A 24,755-nucleotide genomic window follows, 5' to 3' on the forward strand; every position below is an offset into this window, starting at 1 on the left:
TAACAGAAGAAGTATTTATGCATTTAGCTCTCCAAATGCTATGTGAGTGTTCTGGATAGAGTATGAATGTCTTCTTTGTAAAAAGTAATAACATTACTACTTAGAGAAATGTGCAGCACAGTAGTGTAGTGGATAGAGCATCAGACCTGGTATCAAGAAGACCTGAGTTCAAGTCCAGCCTCAGACACTTAATAGCTATGTGAACCTGGGCAAGTCACTTACCCCTGTTTGCCTCAATTTTCTCATCTGTAAAATGAGCTGGAGAAGGAAATGGCAACACTAGCTTTACCAAGAAAATTCCAAATGGGGTCACAAAGAGACGGATACGACTAAAACAACTGAACAACAAAAATACCATTTGAGGTATTTGCTAATATTTAGCAAATATTAACAAAATTCATCATCTCAGAGGATAGCGATTGAATGCTATGTAGGCAGCCTTTAGCTTCTTTTTCCAGCTAGCATCTATTTTCCAAACTAAAGTGGGCCTGTTGAACTGCAGCATCTTATTTTAAATGAGTAGTGCCTATCTTCATTCCTAAATAATAAAGAAATTGCTGTGCTGAATGAGAGCTTGGTTCCTATTCTTCTGGTTGTTTCATGTCTCTGTTTTGACTGAGCACTTGTAGATTATAAATTACCATAGTAACAGCTTCCTCGTGGCAAAAGGCTGTTCTTGGCTATGCTGGAGCCCAGCAAGCTGCTCACCCTAGAAAAGTCTCACTTGACACAGATTTACAGAGCCAGAGAAGCACCTGCTTCTGTTTGCACAAAAGAGAGTAGAAATGCACGTGCTTTTGAATCCAATGGCTAAAGTGACATTTCACAAAAGAAAATTTAAATTTAGTACATGGAGAAGACATGGTGTATTCCAAAAGAACTCTGCATTTGGAGTCAAAGCACTCACGTTCAAATCTGGGTTTTGCTACTTACTACCTAACTGATTTGGGCATATATCACTTTTCCACTCAGAAACTTAACTAGCTGTGTGGCCCTGGGCATGTCACTTAACTCTGTATGCCTCAGTTTTCTCATCATTAAATGAGCTGGAGGAGGAAATGGCAAACCACTCCAGTATCTTTGTCAAGAAAACCCTGAATGGAGACTGAAAAGACTGAACATTTCTACTCTCATCTGTTCAAATGGACTAAATAATGCCAAAGGTCATCTCTGAACTCCAATTTTAGGAAATTCTTGATTAAGTAAGACTCATAGGCTGAGGGAAAATATTTTTAAGTACTTCTGAAATTCTACTCAGGGAATTTTTTCCAGCCACTATTTGAATATTTTTCCCTCTACAAACATTCCCTTTAAGGAAAGGGGACTTAGAGATCATCTAGTTCAGCAGTTCCCAAAGTGTGGGGGTCCCTGAAACCATTTCAGGGGGTCTGTGAGGTCAAAACTATTTTCATAATAATACTGAAATGTTTCCATATCTAATACCGTAAATATCAAAAGATATAAACTATACAAACAAAAGTTTTTTGAAGGGTCCTCAATAATTTTTAAAAGTGCAAAGGACTCCTGAAACCAAAAGGTTTGAAAAGTGGTGGTCTAGTCCAGGGGTGGGGAACCTGCATGCCCTCAGCCACAGGTTCCCCATGCCCAGTCTAGTCTGACACTCTCATGTTATTGTTGAGTTCTAAGGCCCAGCCAGGGGAAGTGATTTGGCCAGTGTCAAAAAAAGAAATAAATAGCAGAGCCAGAGATTGAAACCAGGTCTTTTGACACAAAAATCCAATGATCTTTCCAGTATACCATGTGATTCAACAAGCATTTATTAAGTGAGTACTCTGTGCCAGGCACTGAGAATTGAAGGAGGCTGGTGGACACAGTGCTGGGCCTGGAGTCAGGGAGACCTGAGTTAAAATCTGGCCTCTGACACTAGCTGTGTGACGCCAGACCGGTTACTTGTGTTTTCCTCAGATTTCTCAACTGTAAAATGGGGATAATGATAGTACCTTCCTTGCCAGGTTGTTGTGAGAATCAGCCAAGATAATTCTTGTAAAAAGCACTTAATATGTGCCTGTAGGTGCTATATAAAATGCTTATTTCCTTTCAGCTTCCCTCTCCCCTCAGAAATGAAAAAGTGACAGCATTCTTCCTCTCCAGGAGTTTACAGTTTCATTAAGCGGATATAATATATACACAGATAAATATGCTACAGTGTTGTATGTAATAAGGACAAATGAGAGGTTTAGACCAAGTGCTCTAGAAAAAAAAAAAATCTAAGAGATCATTTTCAGCCTACCAAGAAGTTACGATCCAAGACAACCAAGACTTAGCAGGGGGGAAAAAATTTTATATACATAAGTATATGTGTGTGTGCATGTATGTAGGAAAATCCATATATTACATGAGCTTATGTACTGGTTGATGGCTACATGAGTTTATGTGTTGGTTGATGGCTACTTACTTTCACCTCATTGACCCCATAGTGATGTGTGTCTCATGAGTACCTTACCCATCCTTTACTTGTGCCCTAGCCCTTTAGGCTCCCAAATCCCCACGTTGTGATTTTTGAGATTGAATGAAAAGAGCTAAGCATTCTAATCATGTATTCTCCAGGCTTATTGCCTGTTTCCTTGTTCTTTTGGGAGTGAAAAGGCCAGGGAATTAGGTAATAGTCATCAGTAAGGCCGCAATAATCTTAGGAGATGGCTGTGATCTTTACCGTTCTTGATACGCAGGGCAACCCAGCAGAAAGCTGACAAGCATTTATTAAGCTCTTTCTATGTGCCAGACACTATGTGAAACTCTGGGGATACCAAAAGGCAAAAACAGCATTATGGGAATTCTTTAACCTTTTACATTCCTCGTGACTAAGAGTAACTGAGAGGGCTCTGTTGGTTTTCTTGCCCCAAGGAGAGAGTTCTTGGGCTTGAACTTGCCCCTAGGTATGGCCTTATTCTCAAAGATCTTGTCTCTACCATGATCCTGCTCTGAGGTAGTCCTTTGGGAGCCTGTATTTGCTTTAAGAAAATCACTTAATAAAGGAGGAACATTGCCTATCAGGCTTACAGAATCATAGAATTTCAAAGTTGGAAGGGACCTCTGAGGCCTTTTAATCTAATCCATATCTCCCCAAAGAATCTTATGCAATTAACAAAATAATCCTATTTAACAGGAGTTAACTTTTGGGGAGTCATGGAGCCCTTTGTAGGTCTATTGAGACCTATACATCCCTTCTCAGAATTTTTTTAAATGTATAAAATAAAATATACAGAATTACAAAGGAAATCAATTATATTGAAATAATGTTATCAACTTTGAAAAAACAAAAAACAAAGTCTTGATCCCCAGGTTTAAAACCTGTGCTGTATGGAATCCTCTATAATTTATCTAATGAATGGTCATCCACCCTTTGCCTTTAAGACCTTGAAAGAAACAGGATTCACCACCTCCCAAGGCTTCTCATTCCACTTGTGGATGGCTCTAATCGTTAGGGAGTTGTCTTTTGTTGCTGCTGCTGGTTTTCCTGAAATCAAACCTAAATTCATCTCTTTATACTTTCACCCATTGCTCCAAGTTCTATTCTCCTAAAGCCAATAAGAACAAGTCCAATGGTCAGGTAGGTGGTACAGTGAACAGAGCAGGGAGACTTGTGGGAGGAAGGCCTGAGACTGAATCCTGTCTCACTTTCTGGCTGTGTGACCCTGGGCAAGTCACTTACCCTCTCTCAGTTTTACTTTCCACATCTGTAAAATTGGCATGATAATATTTTTATTACTTTTACTTTACTTTTTTACTTTACTTTTTACTTTATTACTTTTACTTTACTTATTTACTTATTACATTACTTAACAAATGTAAAGTACTGAGCAAACCTTAAAGCACTATATAAATGTTATAGATTATTATCCCTCTTCAGCATGATAGCCCTTCAAACACTTAGTTAGCTATTCTGTCCCTCCCCCTTCCAAATCTTCTTCTGCCCTAAACTCCCGACTTTGAAATTTGTTAGCTACTTCTTGTCCTATGTCTAGTTTCTCAAATTCAATTATTGAAGCCCAGGGGCTTCTGCTCAAATCTTACCTCTTCCCCATACTGTCTTTGTGACCTTAGTCCACTCACCATTCTCAGCTTCTATTTTCCCATCTATAAAATGAGGACATTAGACTACATATCAATGTCTCTTCAGCTATAAATTTCCAATGCTTCTGTTCTTCATTCTGCTGCAATGTAATCATCTTCCTCAAGGGTCCAAAAATTACATCTTTGACTTCCCTATCATACCCTTTCTTTTAATAACTATTATTCTCATAGGGTGAAAAAAGCCATATTAAAGAAAATAATTGACAACAACATATATCAAGAATAAGGTTAATAAAAGTCTTCCCTTGACAAACAATCTAGCCTGCCAGACCGGACACCCTGACGATCATCCCACCTCTTGTCTCTTCTATCTGCCCCATTGTTCAGGTCCCCAAACTCAAATGACATTCCCCTCTAACTACCCAGCTTTCATGTGCTTTTTCAAGCATGCACTCAATTACCAAAAGTAAGTATAATAAAACTGGAGGCAGATGAGGCAGTCAGGTTCCTCGCCTGCTTAGCTGGACACTTTTAGGATTTATCTCTTCCCCCCGGGCTTATCCCCGCTTCCTCTGCTGTCAACCTCCCCAAGACTTCCAGACAAATCTGTATAATCACAGGAACACAGATCTGAAAGGAACCTTAGAGGTCATCTTGTTCAACCCCTTTATTTCACAGAGAGGAGAACCCAGAGCCAGGGTACTTAGGATCTCCTCAATTTCAGACTGGTTGTGTTAGAACTAGGATTTGAACTCAAGTCCTTTGATTCCAGCTCCAGGATTCTTTCTACTGTACCCCCACTATTTCTAATAGTGTAAGTTGTTTGGGGTGGTGGTGGGGGTCTAATAAGGGTGGGGAACCTGCAGCCTTGAGGCAATATGTGGCCCTCTAGGTCCTCAAGTGCAACCCTTTGACAGTCAACAGTCACTTGAGGACCTAGAGGGCTTTATATGGCCTCAAGACCACAGGTTCTACACCCCTGGAGAGACATAAGACCCAACTCTGAAACTTTATATGACCATAGATTTAGAATTGGAAAGGACCTTAAAGCCATCAAGTCCAATAACCTCACTTTACAGTTGATTTGAGGTCCAAAGAAGGTATGAGTTTTGTCCAATGTCCTGCAGCTAGTATGGGAACAGCTGAAGTGGGATTTGAATCCAGGTTTTCCTTACTCCAAGTGCAGCATTCTTTCTACTATGCCTTGAAAAAGTCTCTTTCCCCCTCTGCACCTGTTTCCTCTTCTATTAAAGGAGAAAAGTAGATTAGATGTCTTCTAAGGCACCTTCCAGATCAAACATCTTATCATCAATGTAATTCTTTTTATGGTCCTTTCATCTTCTGGAAGCTGGTACTTTGGTACATTGGAAGTTGCATGATTTCCTTAGTGTGGGCACTTCCTCCAACAAGGTTGATCACAATCCCCTTTCCACCTTAGCTGATTGTTTGAGTTGTAATATGGCAGCCAACTCTCTGAGGCTGAGTGTCTCTAAACTGTATTAGTCCGGACCCCAGAGAGCAGTCTGCCATAGGGACTGTATTCACAGGTTTTCCAGCTTTGTAGGACCTGCCAGAACTTATATTCCTATAGTATGGCCTTTCAGAACCTAAGGGCTCCTCCCTGACATGAGTGAAGGACAAACAATGCATTCAGTGGAATTTCACTCCTTGGGAATTGTACAAAGTGCAGAATGAATTGGACATGCCTTTAAATTAGATGTTGAACTCCTTGAGGGCAGGAATTGTTTTTGTCTTTCTTGTTTAGCATAGTGCCTGGCACCTAGAGGGTGCTTAATAAAGGCCTGTTGGTTCAATATAAATTAATACTTACAGAATTTTTCATTATTCTAGCATCTGACCCAAAAGCCTTAGGAGAAGTAGACATATCTTAATTTGGCAAAACATAAATCAGTGGGATAAAAATAGAACTGACATTGTGCTATCAAATCTTTTAGGCAATACATCTGTTCTATCTATTGGGGGATGCCTGCATTTCAGCACAATATCATTGGATTTACAGCCAGAAGGAACCTTAGGGATTACCATACCCATCCTCTTCATAATATCATAAAGTGAGAGCTGAATGGGATCTGGAAAGGCATCAAGTCCAATTCTCTCATTTTATAGATGAGAAAACTGAGGCACAGAGTGGTTGTAAGTTGCCTAGTATCACCCAGCCAGTAAATGTCTGAAGCAATTCCAGCGCTCTTTTGACAGTCAAATCCCATCCAAATTTATGACCCTTCAGAGTGACCCAGAGTTCTGTACTGTGTACAGCCAGACTTGAGTAATTCACACTGGGTATTCCAGTTTGTCCCCTGTCCCAACCCTTTTCTTCTCCTAAGCCTTCATGCCCAGTACACTTTTCTTTGGCCTTGTCATCAAACGATGACCAGGGGAACAAAATAAAGAAGCTCAAGTCAGTTTTGCTCCTTCATGAAAGGTTTGGTGATAGGAATTGAAGGTTGGATCCATGAGAGGTAGGCAAACCACCGTGTGACAGCCCAGTCATGGCCTCTGCCTGCTTTGATATGGTCTGTGATCTAAGAACGGTTTTCATGTTTTAAACATGATCTTTATTTTAAAATGTAAAAACTATTCTTAGCTCATAGGCTATACAGTTGGAGCCTAGTTTGCTGACCCTTGAATAGGATATTCAATACGTTATTTAGATTTTATCTATGGTTTTTAGTTTTTCATGTCCACCCCAACCACACATGAGAATGATGTGATTTTTATGTGTATTCTCCATATAACAGAAATCAAACATATATCTTTAGAACAAGTCTTTCAACTATATTAAAGAATTTCCTAATCCAAGATATTATTTAATTTAATACTACAAATAAAGATGTTTCAGATGAAATTCTTCTAACTTTTTCCATCAGGCAGTTATAATAAATAAAATTTATGTCTCGTTCAATATTCATTATTACACTATAGAATAAATGTTATTTCATTACAAAATAAATATTTGTTATACTATGAAATAAATATATATTATTCATTTCCTGTAAAAATTATAAAATAATATTAATTTATGATAAAAATAATAATTTTTAAAGTAATTTTTTTGAGAGAGAAAAGCAGTATGGGTTGGGGAACCTATGGCCTCGAGGCCATTTATGGCCTAGGTCCTTGGTTGCAGCCTTTTGACCTAGTCCAAGTTTTACAGAACAAATCCTTTTATAAAGGGGATTTATTCTGCAAAGTTTGAATTCAGTCAAAGAGCCACAGTTGAGAACTTAGAGGGCTACATGTGGCCTCCAGGCCACAAGTTCCCCACCCCTGGAGAATTGGTCTCAAAGCCAGGAAGACCTGAGTTTAAGTCTAGCCTCTGACATGTGTTGGCATTGTGGCCCTGGCCAAGTCACTTAACTTCTTAATGCTCCTAGATAGACAACTCTCTTAAAATGGATCAAGGAAATTTCCTCAATGACAAAAAAGGTCCAGCTCCTATCTCTTATTTTTGCCTGAAGACCATTCCTTCACAGGTTTATCTAGTTCATTAGACTTGAAGTGGCATTAACTTTTTCCATGAGATTTTTTGATGGTTAATTGCCCCATAGTTAATAATTAATGAGGAGGTAATGAGGAGACAAATTACCTTGTTTTTCCTAGGATAGGATTAGGTGGGGTTGGGTAGGGTAGGGTAGAATGGAATAATCTTGGAAAATGAGATTGTAAATTCCTGGCCTTACTGGTGTTTGAGAGAATGTCAAAAAGAAATGCAGCAGGACATAAGGGGGAAAACAGTTTCATTTGGAGTCAGAGGACCTGGATTTAAACCCAAGCTTGGTCACTGTGTGCTCTTTGGAGAAATCACTTAACCTCTGTAGACCTTAGAGAGTTAATCTGTAAAATAAGAGAGTTGGACAAGGTGTCCTCCTAGGTACCTTCCAACTCTAAATCTATGATCTTGTTTTTTTATGGACCCTTTTTGAATGGTTCTATTCATCTGTCTTTGTCTTTAATTTGTGGGTCAAGCATCAAGGAGGTCTGAACAATATTGTGTCCAACTTTATTTTCTCTCCTTTAGGTATTGGAGTGGGAGTCCTGGTCCGAGAATATGGCAAGCTATCAAACCTGGACAAGTTCTACTTTGCCTTTCCTGGAGAGATTTTAATGCGAATGCTGAAGCTTATCATCTTGCCCCTAATTGTATCCAGCATGATTACAGGTACTCTCATAAAAACTGGGGTCTGTTAGTTCTTTGTTGGGTTTCACCAGTTAAGAGACATGTTCTGCCATACCAGGAGCTTTTGCATTTGGAGAATGGTCTTGTCCTTTGGGGGAATTTAGAGGGAGTGGTGCTGTAGTGATCATTGCCTATATAGTGCTCTCATCTCTTGCCTTTCTCTTTCTGTCTCTGTCTCTGTCTCTGTATCTCTTTCTATGTCTGTGTCTTTCTTTGTCTCTGTCTCTGACTCTACCTCTGTCTCTCTTTCTCTTCCTCTTAGATCTTCATTGGTCAAGTCAGATGACAGGTCTTCTGAGGAAGACACTATTATTCAGAGTTGCTATAAATAAACTCACACTCAGTGACAGGAGGCAAGAGAAAGAACATTTGGTTATCTAAGCATCAGCCAGTGTCCTCTGGCATAACGAGGATGTCAGTTTTAATAGCATTTCCGATTGCTCCCCTTCTAGGCTTTTGTAGCACGAAGAGTGTCCACAAAAAAAGATTTCACAGGTAGCTATAGATAGGATCTATATCTATTTAACTAGCGATAGGATCACAGACCTAGGGCCAGAAGGGATCTCAAGGCCATCTAGCCCAACCCTCATTTTTTTAGATGAGGAAACTGGGACTTATCCAAGATTACCAAGATCCCACAGGTAGTAAGCATCAGAGGAGGAATGTGCTTTCTACTGTATTACGTGTTGTCCTTCCTGTATAGCATAGCAGAAAGAACATTAGAATAGGGATCATTGATATAGGATTAGGGTCAGGGTTAGAGGAAGGAACTAAGAGCACTGAGACCTAATGAGAGAAATGGTTATTTCTCTCTTATGTTAATAATCAATTATTAATTATTAATTAGGACCAGGATTTTTTTAGGTTGTTCAGTCTCTGAAGGGCATTGTTGATAAATGAGATTATGAAATCCCCAAAGTACAAGCCTTTCAATCCTGGGTGGGTCACTCCACCCAACTAGAGAATCTTATAAAGAATTTAATCTGAGGAATTTAATCTGAGGCCCATTGTTTTGCACTCTGGCAGGTTTGGGCAGGGATCTTTTTGTTTAGATTACCCTAGACAGGGAGATACGGGTAGTGGTGAACCAGTACCAAATTTTAGGTTGAGTTCAGCTAACTGGTTATTAGTGGGGGCAGGGCCTGCTGCTGCCACGTCAGCAGCAGGGGCGGGGCCTCAGCTTGGTTCCATGGAGAACTGGTTAAGTCATTTGAATCCCACCACTGGATATGGGTATAGATATGTCTCCTAGACCAAGACTGAGTGATCAGAGTCAAGTCCCCCAGCCCTTCATTATAATAGGTCCACTTCTCATTATGATATTCATTCTTCTTATTAACTGTTACCTAATCAGAGTCAATTGCCACCCTCAAGAATACCCGCTCTTCCAAGGGCATATAAGCAATGATTAGGTTCCATGAGGGGTCTTTGGCATTCAAGAGCATCATTGGCCCCTTTTATTAATTATTGCTAGCATGATTAGTAAAATAATCAATTACCCAGAAACTCTGTCTCCAACTTTTTACATGCCCTAGTAGAGAGGTTAAAGGATTTGCCCAAGGCCACCCAGTTAAGTGGCAGAGCTGAGATTGAAGCCTAAGACCAATGACTCCAAAGGCTGCATTCTCTCTACTTAACATGCCATACTGATCACAGCAGAAATAGAGAGAGCTTCCTAGTGCTATCACAGTATGTCTGATTTAGAGCCTACCTCTAGTAAATTATTAGCTGTACAACCCTGAGCAAGTTATTCAGCATCTGAGTTTTGTTACTTCATCTGTAAAAATTGGGATAATGATACTTTAACTGCCCACCTTACAGATTCATAGTGAGGAAAGTGCTTTGTGCAACTGTCAGCTTCATGTCTTCTTGGATTCAAGGTTCTCCCCAACAAATTATACCATCTTTCTTTTTTTTAATATATTTTGTTTTAAAATCATATTCACTTCTGAATATACTCCTCCCCTCCCCTCCCTCCTTTCCAGTGAGCCCTCAATCATAGGCTCCTACCACTCCAATGAAGGGAAGGAGATGAACTTTCTTAACTCTTCTGGGACAAGCTGGTGGGCAGCTTGGTGGCACAATGGAGCATTAGGCCTGAAGTAAGGAAGACTCATGTTCCTGAGTTCAAATCTGGCCTCAGATACTTACTATCTGTGTGACTCTGGGCAAGTCACTTAACCCTGTTTGCCTCGGTTTCCTAATCTATCAAATGAGCTGGAGAACGAAATGGCAAACCACTCCATTATTTTTGCCAAGAAAACCCCAAATAAGGTCACAAAGAGTCAGATATGACTGAAAAATGACTGAATAACTATAAGCTTGGTCATTATAATTAGGCAGCATTTCAATTTCGTCTACAAGTCTCCTTTCCATTGTTGTAATCACTGTATAGTGTTTTCCTGGTTCTACTTACTTGACTCTGCATCAGTTTATGTAAGCCTTGCCATATTCATCTGAGTTCTTTGTATTTGTCATTTCTTATAATGCAGTAAAATATTCCATTACATTCAAGTACCACAATTTATTTAGCCATTCTACAATTGACAGCATGTATCTTCCTTAAGGTATATGACAATGGAGAAATTCTTAGGTATATAGGCTTTAGAATTAGAAGTGACCTTAGAAATCATCTAATCTACTTCTATCAATTTATCCCTGACGATACTGTGACTTGCCCAGGGTCTCACAGCTAGTAAGTGGCTGAGACTAGATTTAAAGTCAGGTCTTCCTGACTCCAGGCCTAGTGTTCTATCTCCTTTGCCACCTAGCTGCCCCCAGGTAGGTAGGGTAGGGTGTGCGTAAGGGAAGTCAGAAATTGTAAAAGCTATATGTGCTCTCAAAGATTTGTTTCCTTAAACATTCAAGACAGTGGCTATTTTAGGACATTTAGAGCTCAAAGGGCCGTCTGAGATCATTTAATCCAACTCCTTCATTTTACAAATGAAGAGACTGAGGTCTCAAGCGACTCACCCATGGTAGCAGTGTCACTGCTAGATTTGAACCAGGACCAGGAGTTAACCCAAGGTCCTCCAACTCCAAACCCAGCATCCTTTTTATTTATAACATGTTACATCATCAATAGGATTCAATTATAGCTTTAAGACAACTTAATACACTAAAATTTGAACTCCTAACATAACTATATTAGGGAATACTTGCATTACAAATGAGTTCACTGCAGAATTCCTTTAAATAAGAAGCTGCTATGGAAATCAATCAATAAATAAACATATGTTAGGCACCTACCATGTGCCAAGCAGGGATAAAACCCTATCCACTATGAGTTTATATTTTGTGGGAATGTAATTGAAAATGGTACCGCACCTCAAAAACTCATCAGTCTTACATATGTATCATTTACAAGCAACTTTACAGGTATTCATTGAACAATGTGAGAAATACTTAGAATAATCCTGTGAGATGTGAAGGTTTCTGTAAAGCTTTAGAAACCATCTGCCCAATGTATACCCTAGTAAGAATGGCCTCCACAACAACCCCAACAAGTGGTCATTCAACCAGTCAACTTTTACTTGGAGATCTCCATGGAAGGGAAGTCTACTACCATTCCACTTTAGGAGAGTTCTCATTGTTAGAAAGATTCTCTGTACCTTAAACAGAAATGTCTAGCTCTATAATCTCCACATGTTGGCTGGCAGAACAGAACTAATTCATTTCCCATGGGATGGCACCCTGAAGACAAGAAGACAGATATGGGAGCATCCAATAAAGGAATCCTTTTCCTTGCCTTCACTCAGGCTATACAATATACAGAAACATGACCCTTCTGTTAATGTGAAAATGAATTTCATTCTCAAATTAACAGGCCACTAGAAAGCTAGAGATATTCTCTTCCAGAGTGTATCACCTGTCAGTGTTCATTCCCAGCCTTCCCTACTCCCTTCCCAAAAAAGTATGGAGGTTAATCAGGGTGGAGCACAACACTGTGGATGAGGTAGGATGTTCAAAGGTGCTATTGTTTGCAGAGGTGCTATATTTAGGGTTTTTTCTTGCCTAGAGTAGACCTCAAGTTAGACTTATCATATACATATATGTCTTATCATACATGTCTGTTTGTATGTACGTATTAGATACAAATATAGATTCAAGTTGCTTAATCCATTGTTCATCCATGCAAATAAAATGAATACTGTCAGATAAAGTTAATATTGTTACTCATGAGTAGCCATATAAACTTTTAAGTATTAGAATGGAAAAACCATTAAAAATAAATAAATGAATATTCCCTTCAGTTTTTTAGGGTACCATGCCTGTTTATAATTGATGCTCTAGGACTACAGTATTGTAAAGATTAACAATTTCTCACTTCACCCAATGGATGCTTCCCTGAAAATTTTCTTATAAAGTTATGCTTATGCAAAATAAATAAGTATGCAAGGTACCCAATTTTCTATTTGTTTTTTCATCATCTATATGGCATAACACTATTTATAAGTCAGGCATGATACCTTACCTTGTTAGAAGATTGAAAGGAGCATTTTGTTATTGTTATAATAATTGTTTTTAATGTCTTTAATGTTTGAATTGTCTTTAATGTTTATTGTCTTTAATGCCTTTAATATCCTTTCTAATCCTCAAAACTTTCTTTATATGGCTATTCATGAGTGATAGTTTGAATTTTATCTGGCCACAGAAATGGCATGGAAGGATGGTCCAGATTAAGCAACTAGAAGGGAAAATGAATAGAAAATCAGGTTTAATAAAACCACTTCAGTAATAATATATACACACGTTAGTGCAATTGTACTGTGCAGGGGCTATTTGAAAATAACCAATACTTATGGTCTGGAACATTTACATGGTAAATGGTAAAATGGTAAAAAAAAAAAAAAGTGTATTTTACAAGTGATCTAGGGAAATCATTGATAGCACTAGATATTCCAGAACTGCCTTTCTCCCAGTTTTTTCCAGCTGCAATGCAACTCAATTCAACAGGAAACAAAATAGCACAATGGAAAAACACTGGGTGTAAAGTCAAAGAACTTGGATTCATATCTTGGCTCTGCTACTAACTACTTCTTTGGCCTTGGGCAAGTCACTCTCTGGACCTCAGTTTACCCCTTTGTAAAATGGAGATGATAATAAACGTACTACCAAAAAAATGCTATGTAAATATGACTTTGTGCAGTTCTCTTGACCCTGTTTTCCTCATCTGCTTTAGGCTTTGGAATTACTTCAGAGTTGGGCCATACATAAACAAAGGTCCCTTCCATATAGAAATCTCATAGTCCAAGAATGGCCTTTCCTGTAGTGTTTCACTGGGTGTCCAAATGATGTGAGTCTCTCTAATACTTCTTCCAACTCTAATCTTCTATGTTTCCCTGAAGTATAGATGCTGACCTGCATTGATAGAAGTAGTTTCTTCATTTTTGGAGTTTCCTAGACCAATGAAATCATAGGTCCTGTCTCTATCATTGTTATTTATGAGGGCAGGTTGTTATGAGGAAGGTGCTTTATAAACTCTCGATAGATAGATAGATAGATAGATGATTAGATAGATAGATTTGTGGTAGTAGTAGTATATTTCTAGAAGTATACAGATTAAGACAGCATTACTGGCATAAAAGCATGGCATACTAGAGCCAAAAATACCCAAAAGAACCATCTAGACTGAATATGCTGAATCAGTCCTACAACTTCCATCATCTTGTGGCATGTTGATACCATAAAATCATTTATCTTTTCAAAATATAATGCTGTCAATTAGTTCCAGATAGCCACTGGTATACAAGGCTGTGCTGGTAAATGTTTAAAAGGCAGTTCTATGTGGGAAAATGTATGTACATCATATTTTAAGGTTAATTCAATTATTACACATTTCCCCATCACTTTCTTAAGTCTAGACAATGAACAATAAAGCAAATCAAGCCCTAATTGTAACTTTACTGGTTTCCAAGGTGTAAATGCTCACACTGCTCTTTCAAACCTATGCAAGCTGGCTCCAGTACACTCACTGCATTTTCATAAGTCACTGATTGACTTATAGTTCTAGGAAGTAGCCAGGAAAATAGCCCTGGAAAATTCTTGAGCAGAGTGGGTCTTGAAAAGCCCAGGGGAGAGAAGTTTTTCTTCTATTTCTTCTTCCTATGCCCAAGCCATTGTTGTTGGGAAATTCTTTGTCAAATATCTCACTCTTTCTCAGAGTTAATCATTTCTAGGAAGAAACTTCAGTAAAAGGCTTGATGGCTTGTTTGTAAATGTTAATAAGTGTCCTTTGAGTACCCACTGTGTGCAGAGCTCTCTATGAAGTGCTATACAGATGGGAAGGAACGAAGAGACGGAGAAAGAAAAAGAGGAAGGAAGGAAGGAAGGAGAAACAAGCATTTATTAAATGGCTACTCTGTTCCAGGCACTGTGCTAAGAAAAAAAAGATTGGGTCTCTTCTCCCAAGATGCCTACTATTTAGTAGGGAAGACAGAACACAGTGAACAATGAAAGAATACAGAGTAGAGACATGACCAAAGTTGTACAGAATTAAAGAGGCAATAAATTGTGAAGAGAATAATGGATTGGGAGTCTGGAGTAACATGAATTTGAAATACACCTCTGATACTTCTCTGTGTAATTGATTAAGTCACATAATCACAATATCAGTTGGAAAGGACCTCAGAGGCCATCTAATCTAACCCACACCTCCCAAGATATTAAAAAGTGGAATGCTTTTAATTGTTAGGAAATTTTTCCTTACATTGAGCCTAAAGCTGCCTCCCTGAAACTTCCACAAGGTGTGTCTAGCTCTTCCCTCTAGGGCCAAGAAAAACACACCTAATCCCTCATCCATATGGCAGCCTTCAAATGTTAAAGATAACTCTCATGCCTCACCTAAGTCTTCTCTTCAGATCCAGATAATCCAGATTCTTCCAGATAATGACATAACTCCAGACTCCTTGCCACCCTCAAGATATGCACACTCTCTCTCTCTCTCTCTCTCTGTCTCTCTCTGTCTCTCTCTCTCTCTCTCTCTCTCTCTCCATACATATATATGTACATATATATGTATACATATATATACATATAAATATGTACACACACATTATATATAGCAGTGATAGTAGCAGCAGTAGCAGTAGTAGTGGTAGTCCTAGTAGTAGTAGTAGTGGTAGTGGTGGTAGTAGTGGTAGGAGAAGTAGTAGTAGCAGTGGTAGTTCTTACCAGATAAGGTAGTGCCATAGCGGATAGAGTACCAGTCTTGCATGCTCGGAAGAACCAGGTTCAAGTCCCACCATAGGCTGGACAAACAATTCTCAGTTGTTCTAGATAATGTTCTAAGACTAATGTTGTAAAGAAGATGCTGACTTGCATTGATACAATTAGTTTCTTCATTTTTGGAGTTTTCTAGACCAATGAAATCACGGGCCCTGTCTCTATTATTATTTACCAAAGAAGGTTTGTTAAAGAAGATGCTGACCTGCATCGATAGAAGTAGTTTCTTCATATTTCAGTTGTGTCCAACTCTTCATGACCCCATTTGGGGTTTTCTTGGAAAAGATACTGGAGTGGTTTGCCATTTCCTTCCCATTTTACAGATGAGGGAACTGAGGCAAACAGGGTTAAGTGACTTGCCCAGGGTCACACAGCTAGTAAGTGACTAGGTCTGGATCTGGAAGACACAGGTCTTCCTGATTCCAGGCCTGGTGCTCTGTCCACTGTACCACCTAGCTTCCTGGAAATAGGAATGTTGAAAGTCAGGTTCAGATGGAGTTGAGGAACATAAATTGGGAAAGGCATTTTATTTAGGAAGAATGATCAGGGTGGAGCCAAGATGGTGGAGGGAAGCCAGCAAGTTGACTGAGCTTTCCCCAGTTTCCTTCAGAAACGATGTTAAATCAAGCCTCTAAATGGATTCTGGAACAACAGGACCCACAAAAAGATGGAGTGAAACAATTTTCCAGCTTAAGATAACTTAGAAGAACTTTTATTTGGATAAAAAGGGAGCACAGCACAGCACAGATGGTGTGTCCAGGCAAGTAGGGGGCTGTTAGCCACAGCACAGCTCAGCAACCAAGGCCTTGATCCTGGTTATGCTAATTTTTTCTGGGTAGTTGAAAGAAAAAAAACATGTTATTCAATAAGATTAAACTGTTTATATCCCTACATGGCAAGATGATATTTGTGACTCTTGAGAACTGTATCAATATTAGGGCAGTTAGAAGGAGTATACATAGACAGAGGGTATAAGTTGATTTTGATATGATGATATAAAAAAATTAAGGGGTGAAAAAAAGGATTGCACTGGGAGAAGAGGAAAGGGTGAGACAAAATAGGGTAAAATACATTACATGAAGAGGCACAAAAGACCTATTAGAGTAGAGGGAAAGAAGGGGGAGCATTGTTTGAACCTTACTCTCATCAGAGTTGGCTCAAAGAGTGAATAACAAACATGCTCAGTTGGGTATAGAAATTTATCTTACCCTATAGGGAAGTAGGAGGGGAAAGGGGAAAGAAAAGGGGGGATAATAGAAGGGAGGACAGATTGAGGGAGGTGGTAGTCAGAAGCAAAACACTGATGAGGAGGGACAAGGTGAAAGTAGAAAGAACAGTATAAACAGGGGGGAAATAGGATGGAGAAAAATAAACAGTAATCATAATTGTAAATGGGAATGGGATGAACTCTCCCATAAAACAGAAGAAGATAGCAGAAGGGATTAAAAACCAGAAACCTACTATATATTGTTTACAAGAAACACATTTGAAGCAGAGAGATATACACAAAGTAAAGGTAAAAGGCTGGAGCAGAATATATTATGCTTCAGCTAAAGTAAAATTTTTAAAAAGTAGGGACAGCAATCCTGATCTCAGACAAAACAAAAGCAAAAATAGACATAATTAAAAGAGATAAGAAAGGAAACTACATCCTGCTAAAAGGTGTCATAGACAACGAAGTAATATCAGTACTACACATATATGCAACAAGTGGCATAGCATCCAAATTCTTAGAGGAAAAGTTAAGTGAGTTACAGAAAGAAATAGGCAGCAGAACTATACTAGTGGGGGACATCAACATCCCCCTCTCAGAACTAGATAAATCTAACCAAAAAAATAAACAAGAAAGAAGTTAAGGAGGTGAATAGAATTTTAGAAAAGTTAGATATAACAGACCTCTGGAAAAAATTGAATGGGGATAGAAAGGAATATGTCTTTTTTTCAGTGGTACATGGCACCTACACAGAAATCGACCATGTATTAGGGCATAAAAACCTCACAATCCAATGAAGAAAGGCATAAATATTAAATGCATCCTTTTTAGATCATGATGCAATAAAAATCATATGTAATAAAGACTAAAAATTTCTTGGAAATCTAATCTTAAACAATGAGTGGGCCAAACAACAAATCATTGAAACAATCAATAATTTCATCAAAGATAATGACAATAATGAGACAGTATTGCAAAACTTAGGATGCAGCCAAAGAGGTTCTTAGGGGAAATTTTATTTCTATAGACAATTACATGAAAAAAATAGGGAAAGAGGAGATCAATGAATTGGGCATGCAACTAAAAAAACTAGAAAAGGAACAAATTAAAAATCCCTATTTAAGTACCAAATTAGAAATTCTAAAATCAAAGGAGAGATTAATAAAATTGAAAGAAAACTACTGAACTAATAAATAAAAGAGATGCTTTTATGGCAAAAACAATAAAATAGATAAACTTTGGTTAATTTGATGTAAAAAAAGAAGAAAACCAAATTACCAATATTCAAAAAAGAAAAAGGTGAATTCACCACCAATGAAGAGGAAATTAAAGCAATAATTAGGAGCTATTTTGCTCAATCATATGTCAAAAATCTGACAATGAATGAATATTAGAAATGAATGAATATTTACAAAAATATAAATTGCTCATATTAACAGGAGAGGAAATAAAATACTTAAGCCCATTTCAGAAAAAGAAATTGAACAAGCCATCAATGAATTCCATAAGAAAAAAATCTCCAGGGCCAGATAGATTTGCAAATGAATTCTACCAAACATTTAAAAAACAATTAATCCAATTAATAATACTATATAGACTTTTTGGAAAAATAGGTGAAGGAGTCCTACTAAAGTCCTTTTATGACACAAATATGGTGCTGATACCTAAACCAGGAAGAGCCAAAACAGAAAGAAAATTATAGACCAATTTCCCTAGTGAAAATTGATGCAAAAATATTTCAATAAAATATTAGCAAAGAGATTACAATGATTTATCATGAGGATAATACACTATGACAAGGTGAGATTTATAGTAGGAATGCAGAGCTGGTCCAACATTAGGAAAACTATCAGCATAATTGACCATATCTGTAACAAAACTAATAGAAATCATATGATTATTGCAATAGGTGCAGAAAGAGCTTTCGAGAAAATACAGCACCCATTCCTATTAAAAACACTAAAGAGCATAGGAATAAATGGAGTTAGCCTTAAAATGATAAGCAGTGTCTATCTAAAACCAAGAGCAAGCATTATATGCAATGGGGATATGTTGGAAGCATTTCCAATAAGATCAGAATACCCATTATCACCACTATTACTCATTATTGCACTAGAAATGTTAGCATTAGCAATAAGAGTAGAATAGAGAGAAGAGCAAAAAGAGTAGGAAAAGAAATTGAAAGAATAGAATAGGCAACGGGGAAACAAACCTATCACTCTTTGTAGACGGTATGATGGTATACTTAGAGAATCCTAGCAATGTTGCAGGACATGAACTATATGGACATAATTACAAAACACTTCACATAAAGTTAAATACAAACAATTGGAAAATATCAATTGCTCATGGGTAAACTGAGCTAATGCAATAAAAATGACAATTCTACCTAAATTAATTTACTTATTCAGTGCCATACCAAAGAAACAAAAAAATATTTTATAGAACTAGAAAAAATAATAACAAAATTCACCTGGAAGAAGAAAAAGTCAAGAATATAGGGAATTAGTGAAATAAAAATGCAAAGAAAGGTGGCCTAGCTATACCAGATCTAAAACTATATTATAAAGTGGCAAATCATCAAAACTATTTGGTCTTTCTTTAAGAAATAGAGTGGTGGATCAGTGGAATAAGTTAGGTACACAAGACAAAGTAGTCAATGACTACAGTAATGTTTGATAAACCCAAAGACTCCAGCTTATGGCATGGGGGGTGGGGAAGAACCTGCGGCCTCAAGGCCACACATGGCTCTCTAGATTCTCAAGTGCAGCCCTTTGACTGAATCCAAAATTCACAGAACAAATCCCTTTAATAAAAGGATTTGTTCTGTAAAACTTGGACTCAATCAAAGGGCCACACCCAAGGACCTAGAAGGCCACATGTGGCCTTGAGGCCACAGGTTTTCCACCCCTGTCCTGGGATAAGAACCCACTATTTGTCAAAAACTACTGGGAAAACTGGAAAATAGTAGGGCAAAAAGTAGGCATAGACCAACATCTTACACCATATACCAAAATAAGGTGAAAATAGATAAATGATTTTAGACATAAAGGGTGATAAAATAAGCAAAATGGGAGAGCAAAGAATAATTTACCTGTCAGATCTATGGAGAAGGGAAGAATTTATGACCAAAGAAGAGACAGAGAATATTATGAAATACAAAATGGATAATTTTGATTACATTAAATTAAAAAGGTTTTGTATAAACAAAACCAATGCAATGAAGATTAGAAGGAAAGCAGAAAGCTGGGAAACAATTTTGACAGCCATTATTTCTGATAAAGGCCTCATTTCTCAACTATATAGGGAACTGAGTCAAATTTACAAAAATACATGTCATTCCCCAATCAACAAACAGTCAAAGCAGAGGAACAGGCAGTTTTCAGATGAAGAAAGCTATCTACAATCATATTAAAATACTCTAAATTAATACTAATTGAAGAAATGCAGATTAAAATGGCTCTAAGGTACCACCTCATACCTATCAGATTGGCTACCATGATAAAACAGGAAAATGATAAATGTTGGAGAAGATGTGGGAAAATTGGGACACTAATGCCTTGTTGGTGGAGTTGAAAACAGATCCAACCATTCTAGAGAGCAATCTAGAACTATGCCCTAACGGCTATAAAACTGTACATACCCTTTGATCCAGCAATACCAATACTAGGTCTGTATCCCAAAGGGATCATAAAAAAGGGAAAAGGATCCACATGTACAAAAATATTTATAGTAGCTCTTTTTGTGGTGGCAAAGAATTGGAAATTGAAGGGATACCCATCAATTTGGGAATGGCTGAACAAGTCGTGCTATATGAATGTAATGAAATGCTACTGTTTTATAAGAAATGATGAGCAGGCAGATTTAAGAAAAACCTGGAAAGACTTACATTAACTGATGCTGAGTGAAGTGAGCAGATCCAAGAGAACATTGTACATAGTAACAGCAACATTGTGCAGTGATCAACTATGTTAGACTTAGATCTTCTCAGCAATACAATGATCCAAGACAACTCCAAAAGACTAGTGATAGAAAATGCTATCCACATCCAGAGAAAGAATTGTGGAATCTGAATGCAGATCTAAGTATACCATTTTTACTTTTTTTTCTTTTTTCTTTCTTTTGGTTTTTCTCTTTTGTTCTGATTCGTTTTTCACACCATGGTTAATGTGGAAATATACCTAACATTATTGTACATGTATAAACTGTATTAGATTGATTGCTGTCTTCGGGACCAAAGAGGGAACAGAGGGAGGGAGAAAAATTTGGAACTTAAAATCTTACAAAAATGAACATTGAAAACTATCTTTACATGTAATCAAAAAAATAAAATACTATTAAGCGTAAAAAAAGAACCGCATTTTAAAAAAAATAGTCTGTGGGGTAGAGGGTATATTTATCCATCCAAAATAGCTGCCTTCCCCCCATGTAGTTATGTAGTCTCAGAACTATCTTATCCTACCAAAAGTGGGAAGCTACATCCCCATCCCCAATGTATGGGTATCTAAATAATCAGGTTATCCATGGCTTTCTATTATCCATGCCAATAAGTGCCTCCACTGGTGTAGATAACCAATAGTTGATATATACATCTGTCTAAGTGTGTATTTAAATGTGCTCTCTCCTTAATATAAACTTAATATAGCATTTCACCATCATTTGCAATTAACTTCCAATGATAAGAATATTAAATGTTTGCTTTAGAAATGCTGGTGGTGTGCTATATATTTCATACTGTGTGGAAACTTGTGTAAAATGAGAGAATTGGACTAGTGGTCCCAGAAGACTTGAATTCTAATTCCAGTTTTGAAACTTAGCCTTTTGTGACCCCTAGCTATTTATTTCCCCTCTCTGAGCCTCAGTTTCCTTATCTCTAAAATCAGAGAATTGGGCTTAATTATCTCTATGTTCCCTTCTAGCTCTAACTCCTATGATCTCATTATATTGTAACCTGTATGATGGACAAAAAGATGCTATTTCACATTAAAGACATGGATAATAAAAAGCCAAACAAATTAAGGGAGTGTTGAACATGCTTCTGCAATATGCCTGATACCAAATGAGTCTCCCTAACCACTTTCCACCAGTCAATGGTCTCTGTCTATATGAGATTCAGTGTGTAGTAGTGGAAAGAGTTTTGGATTTGAAGTCATGACATGGCTTGGCATCACCTCCTGAATCAGTTGCTCAAGCCCCCTTCCAACTCTTTGGGTTCAGATTATGGTTCTGACAGTTGCTGCTCATATGACATTTAGCAAGTCAGTTTTCCTCTCTTACCCTCAGTTTCTTCATCTGTGATGAAGATGAAGATGATCTCTGTGGTCCCTTGCAGTTCCAAAGAACAGGCTTAGCTGCCTAGCATTCCCCACACTTTGTCTTTTCTAGCCTAGAACTAAAATAGCTTGCCATAAATTGTTTCTGAGTGTAGAAAATGAGGAGGCCTAAGCAGTTTCGCACCAATGATTTATGCCTTTTCTTGAGTTCATCAAAAAATAAGTGGTTAGTGCCAGCACAACTATTGAATCAAGACGAGTTATGACATTAATTTGCCTTTCTTCCAAAGAACCACCAAAGGGACTATAGAAAGAGCTTCAATCTTTCAGGAGGGAACATGCTCTTACATTACAATGATAGCATGAAAAAGATAGTCCTAGGGAGAGGGACAATAGAGGAAGCAAAGAAGTGAGGCAGAAGACAGTCGTGCCACACAGTAAATTTGCTAATCCAAATACCACTTCCCACTTTCTTGAAAGGCAACATCAGGTATAGCAGAATAAGCACTAGAGCTTAAGTTAAAGGAGCTGGGTTTGAATCTTGGTACTGCCCGTTTGGCCTTGGCAAAGTCACTTATTTTCTCTCTGTCAAGTTTCCTCATTTGCAAAACAGATGGAATTGACTTAATGATCTCTAATATATGCATACATGTGTAAGCATGTGTACACACATCTTATATACCTATTGGGCTGCATGTGCATATACACATGTGTGTGTGCTCATGTACATGGGCAGCTAGGTGATGAATGGATAGAGCACTGGGCTTGGAATCAGGAAGACTCATCTTCCTGAGTTCAAATCCAGCCTCAGACACTTACTAGCTGTGTGACTCTGGGCAAGTCACTTAAGCCTGTTTGCCTCAGTTTCCTTATCTATAAAATGAGCTGGAGAAGGAAATGGTAAACCACTCCAGTATCTTTGCCAAGAAAACCCCAAATGGGGTCATGAAGAGTCAGACATGACTGAAATGACTGAACAACAACACATACATGGATATACATACTAAGAGATTAAGTGACTTGCCCAGAGCCACACAGCATGTGGCAAAGGCAGGGCTTGAATCCAAAGTCAGCTCTCTATCCACTCTGACACACTTCTCTCATTTTCTCGTATTACATTAGCAGCAGCCACAGCAACATACATTTATCTACATGACCTTGGGCCTGCCTCCTTTTCTCCTACCACACATGTCATAGCTGTCTCTTAGGTGGCTTAGATGGCTGAGCCTTCGTTAACTACATGCTATAGCCTCCTGATGACCACTGTGCCTTGTCCCTTTGACCTTTGGCTCACCCACCATCTTGATTCTCCTGAGATCGTGGTGCTCTGTGAGTCATATCATCCCTCTAGCACCACCAAGAGAAGGCTGGCATTGGCAAGATGGGTTATTATCATCATTATTAAAACAAGAATAGTCAGACCTCCCATCCTCCCTCACTAGGTTGTTTTAAGAACCTGATGAGATCATGTATGTGACTGCTCTTGGCTAACCCCAAAGACTTGTGTAAAGGGAAGGTATTATTATCCCTATTATTGGTTATTAGAGAGGGCTATGGAGATGGATGCTAGGGTAATCACTGGGTTATGGGGCATGTAATCAGTAGGCATGGGCTAAGTCTCACTGCGTCTGGAACTTGACTATTGGTGCCAGAGCATTATATGGACTTTAGAGCTAAAAATGACAAGCTTCTGAAAACCACTGCGGTGCTTCTGATGGTTTCCATGTGCTTTGGTTAAGCAGTAAGCTGCTTAAACATTCCTCTAAAGTTGAAAAGGAAAACAGAAAATTATATCAAGTATTCTCAGACAATTGGCCTGAAACCACCAATGTTGCCACCAGTCACAGTACAGAAATGTTTGACTCTTTTGAAATCCATCCAGGAGGGCCTCAAACAAGAGGAAGAAAACTTCCAAGGCTTATTTTGGTTTTTTATTTGACTCCCCTGATAGAACGTAAACTACCTGAAAAGCAAGAATTGTTCCATTTTTTCATCTTTTTATCCCCAGTGCCTAGCTCACTGCCTGGCACATGGGAGTTGCTTAAGAAATGTCTTGGTGATTGATGGATTGACTTCAAGGATCTATTATTTGTCAGTTTGAAGACTTCCTCCATTGGTGCTGCTTGGTAGTCCCTTCACAACTTAGAAGATGGTCTTGAAGAGTTCAAAATTCATATCCATGAGGACTATCAAGAAATTATCAACAAATATTACTACTATGTGCTAGGTATTTTTTTAAGTGCTAGGGATATAAAGACAAGTGCTTAACACAGCGCCTGGCAGAATAGGCACTTGAATGCTAGCTGATTGTTAGTTGATTGATTTACTGACAAGAAATAGTTCCTGTCCTCAAGAAGGTTACATTCTATCAGAGGAAACAACATGCATGTTTATATGTGAATACATCTTTTTTCTTTCTCTGAAATCTTCTCAGATTTTTCATTTTACTAAAATGGAAAACTGAATTGTGTTTCCCAGAAAATGAAAAGGTCACCAGAACTCCTGTCCTATTAATTCAGAATGAAGACAATTTTCCCAGAATCTCACGCCTACTAGGTGACCCCACTAGACTCAGACCTTCATGTGTGTGTGTGTGCGCGCGCGCACGTGTGCATATACAGATTTGTGTGCATACAATATATAAAGTAAATACATAAATGAAAGATAATTAACAGGAAGGCACTAGCACCTGGAAGGATCAGGAAAACTTTCATGTAGAAGGTGACACCTGAGCTGAACTTCAAAATAAATTAGGGATTTTAAGATAGCAAGACCAGAATACAGAAAAACCTAAGACATTGATTTTAAAAAG

At 38.1% G+C, this 24,755-nt stretch overlaps 1 protein-coding gene across 2 annotated transcripts in view; it reads left to right on the forward strand.

Annotated features, from left to right (window-relative positions):
- The window catches only part of SLC1A1 (solute carrier family 1 member 1), a 106,325-nt gene that overhangs the window by 42,050 nt on the left and 39,520 nt on the right, over positions 1-24,755 (forward strand). For both annotated transcript variants that reach the window (XM_036738405.1, XM_036738406.1), the window contains exon 2: positions 8,075-8,215. In XM_036738405.1, coding sequence (XP_036594300.1) covers positions 8,075-8,215 — 141 coding nt within the window. The remainder of the gene's footprint in view (positions 1-8,074; positions 8,216-24,755) is intronic.

Source organism: Trichosurus vulpecula, chromosome 9, assembly GCF_011100635.1.
Source record: "Trichosurus vulpecula isolate mTriVul1 chromosome 9, mTriVul1.pri, whole genome shotgun sequence".
NCBI classification, from domain to species: domain Eukaryota; kingdom Metazoa; phylum Chordata; class Mammalia; order Diprotodontia; family Phalangeridae; genus Trichosurus; species Trichosurus vulpecula.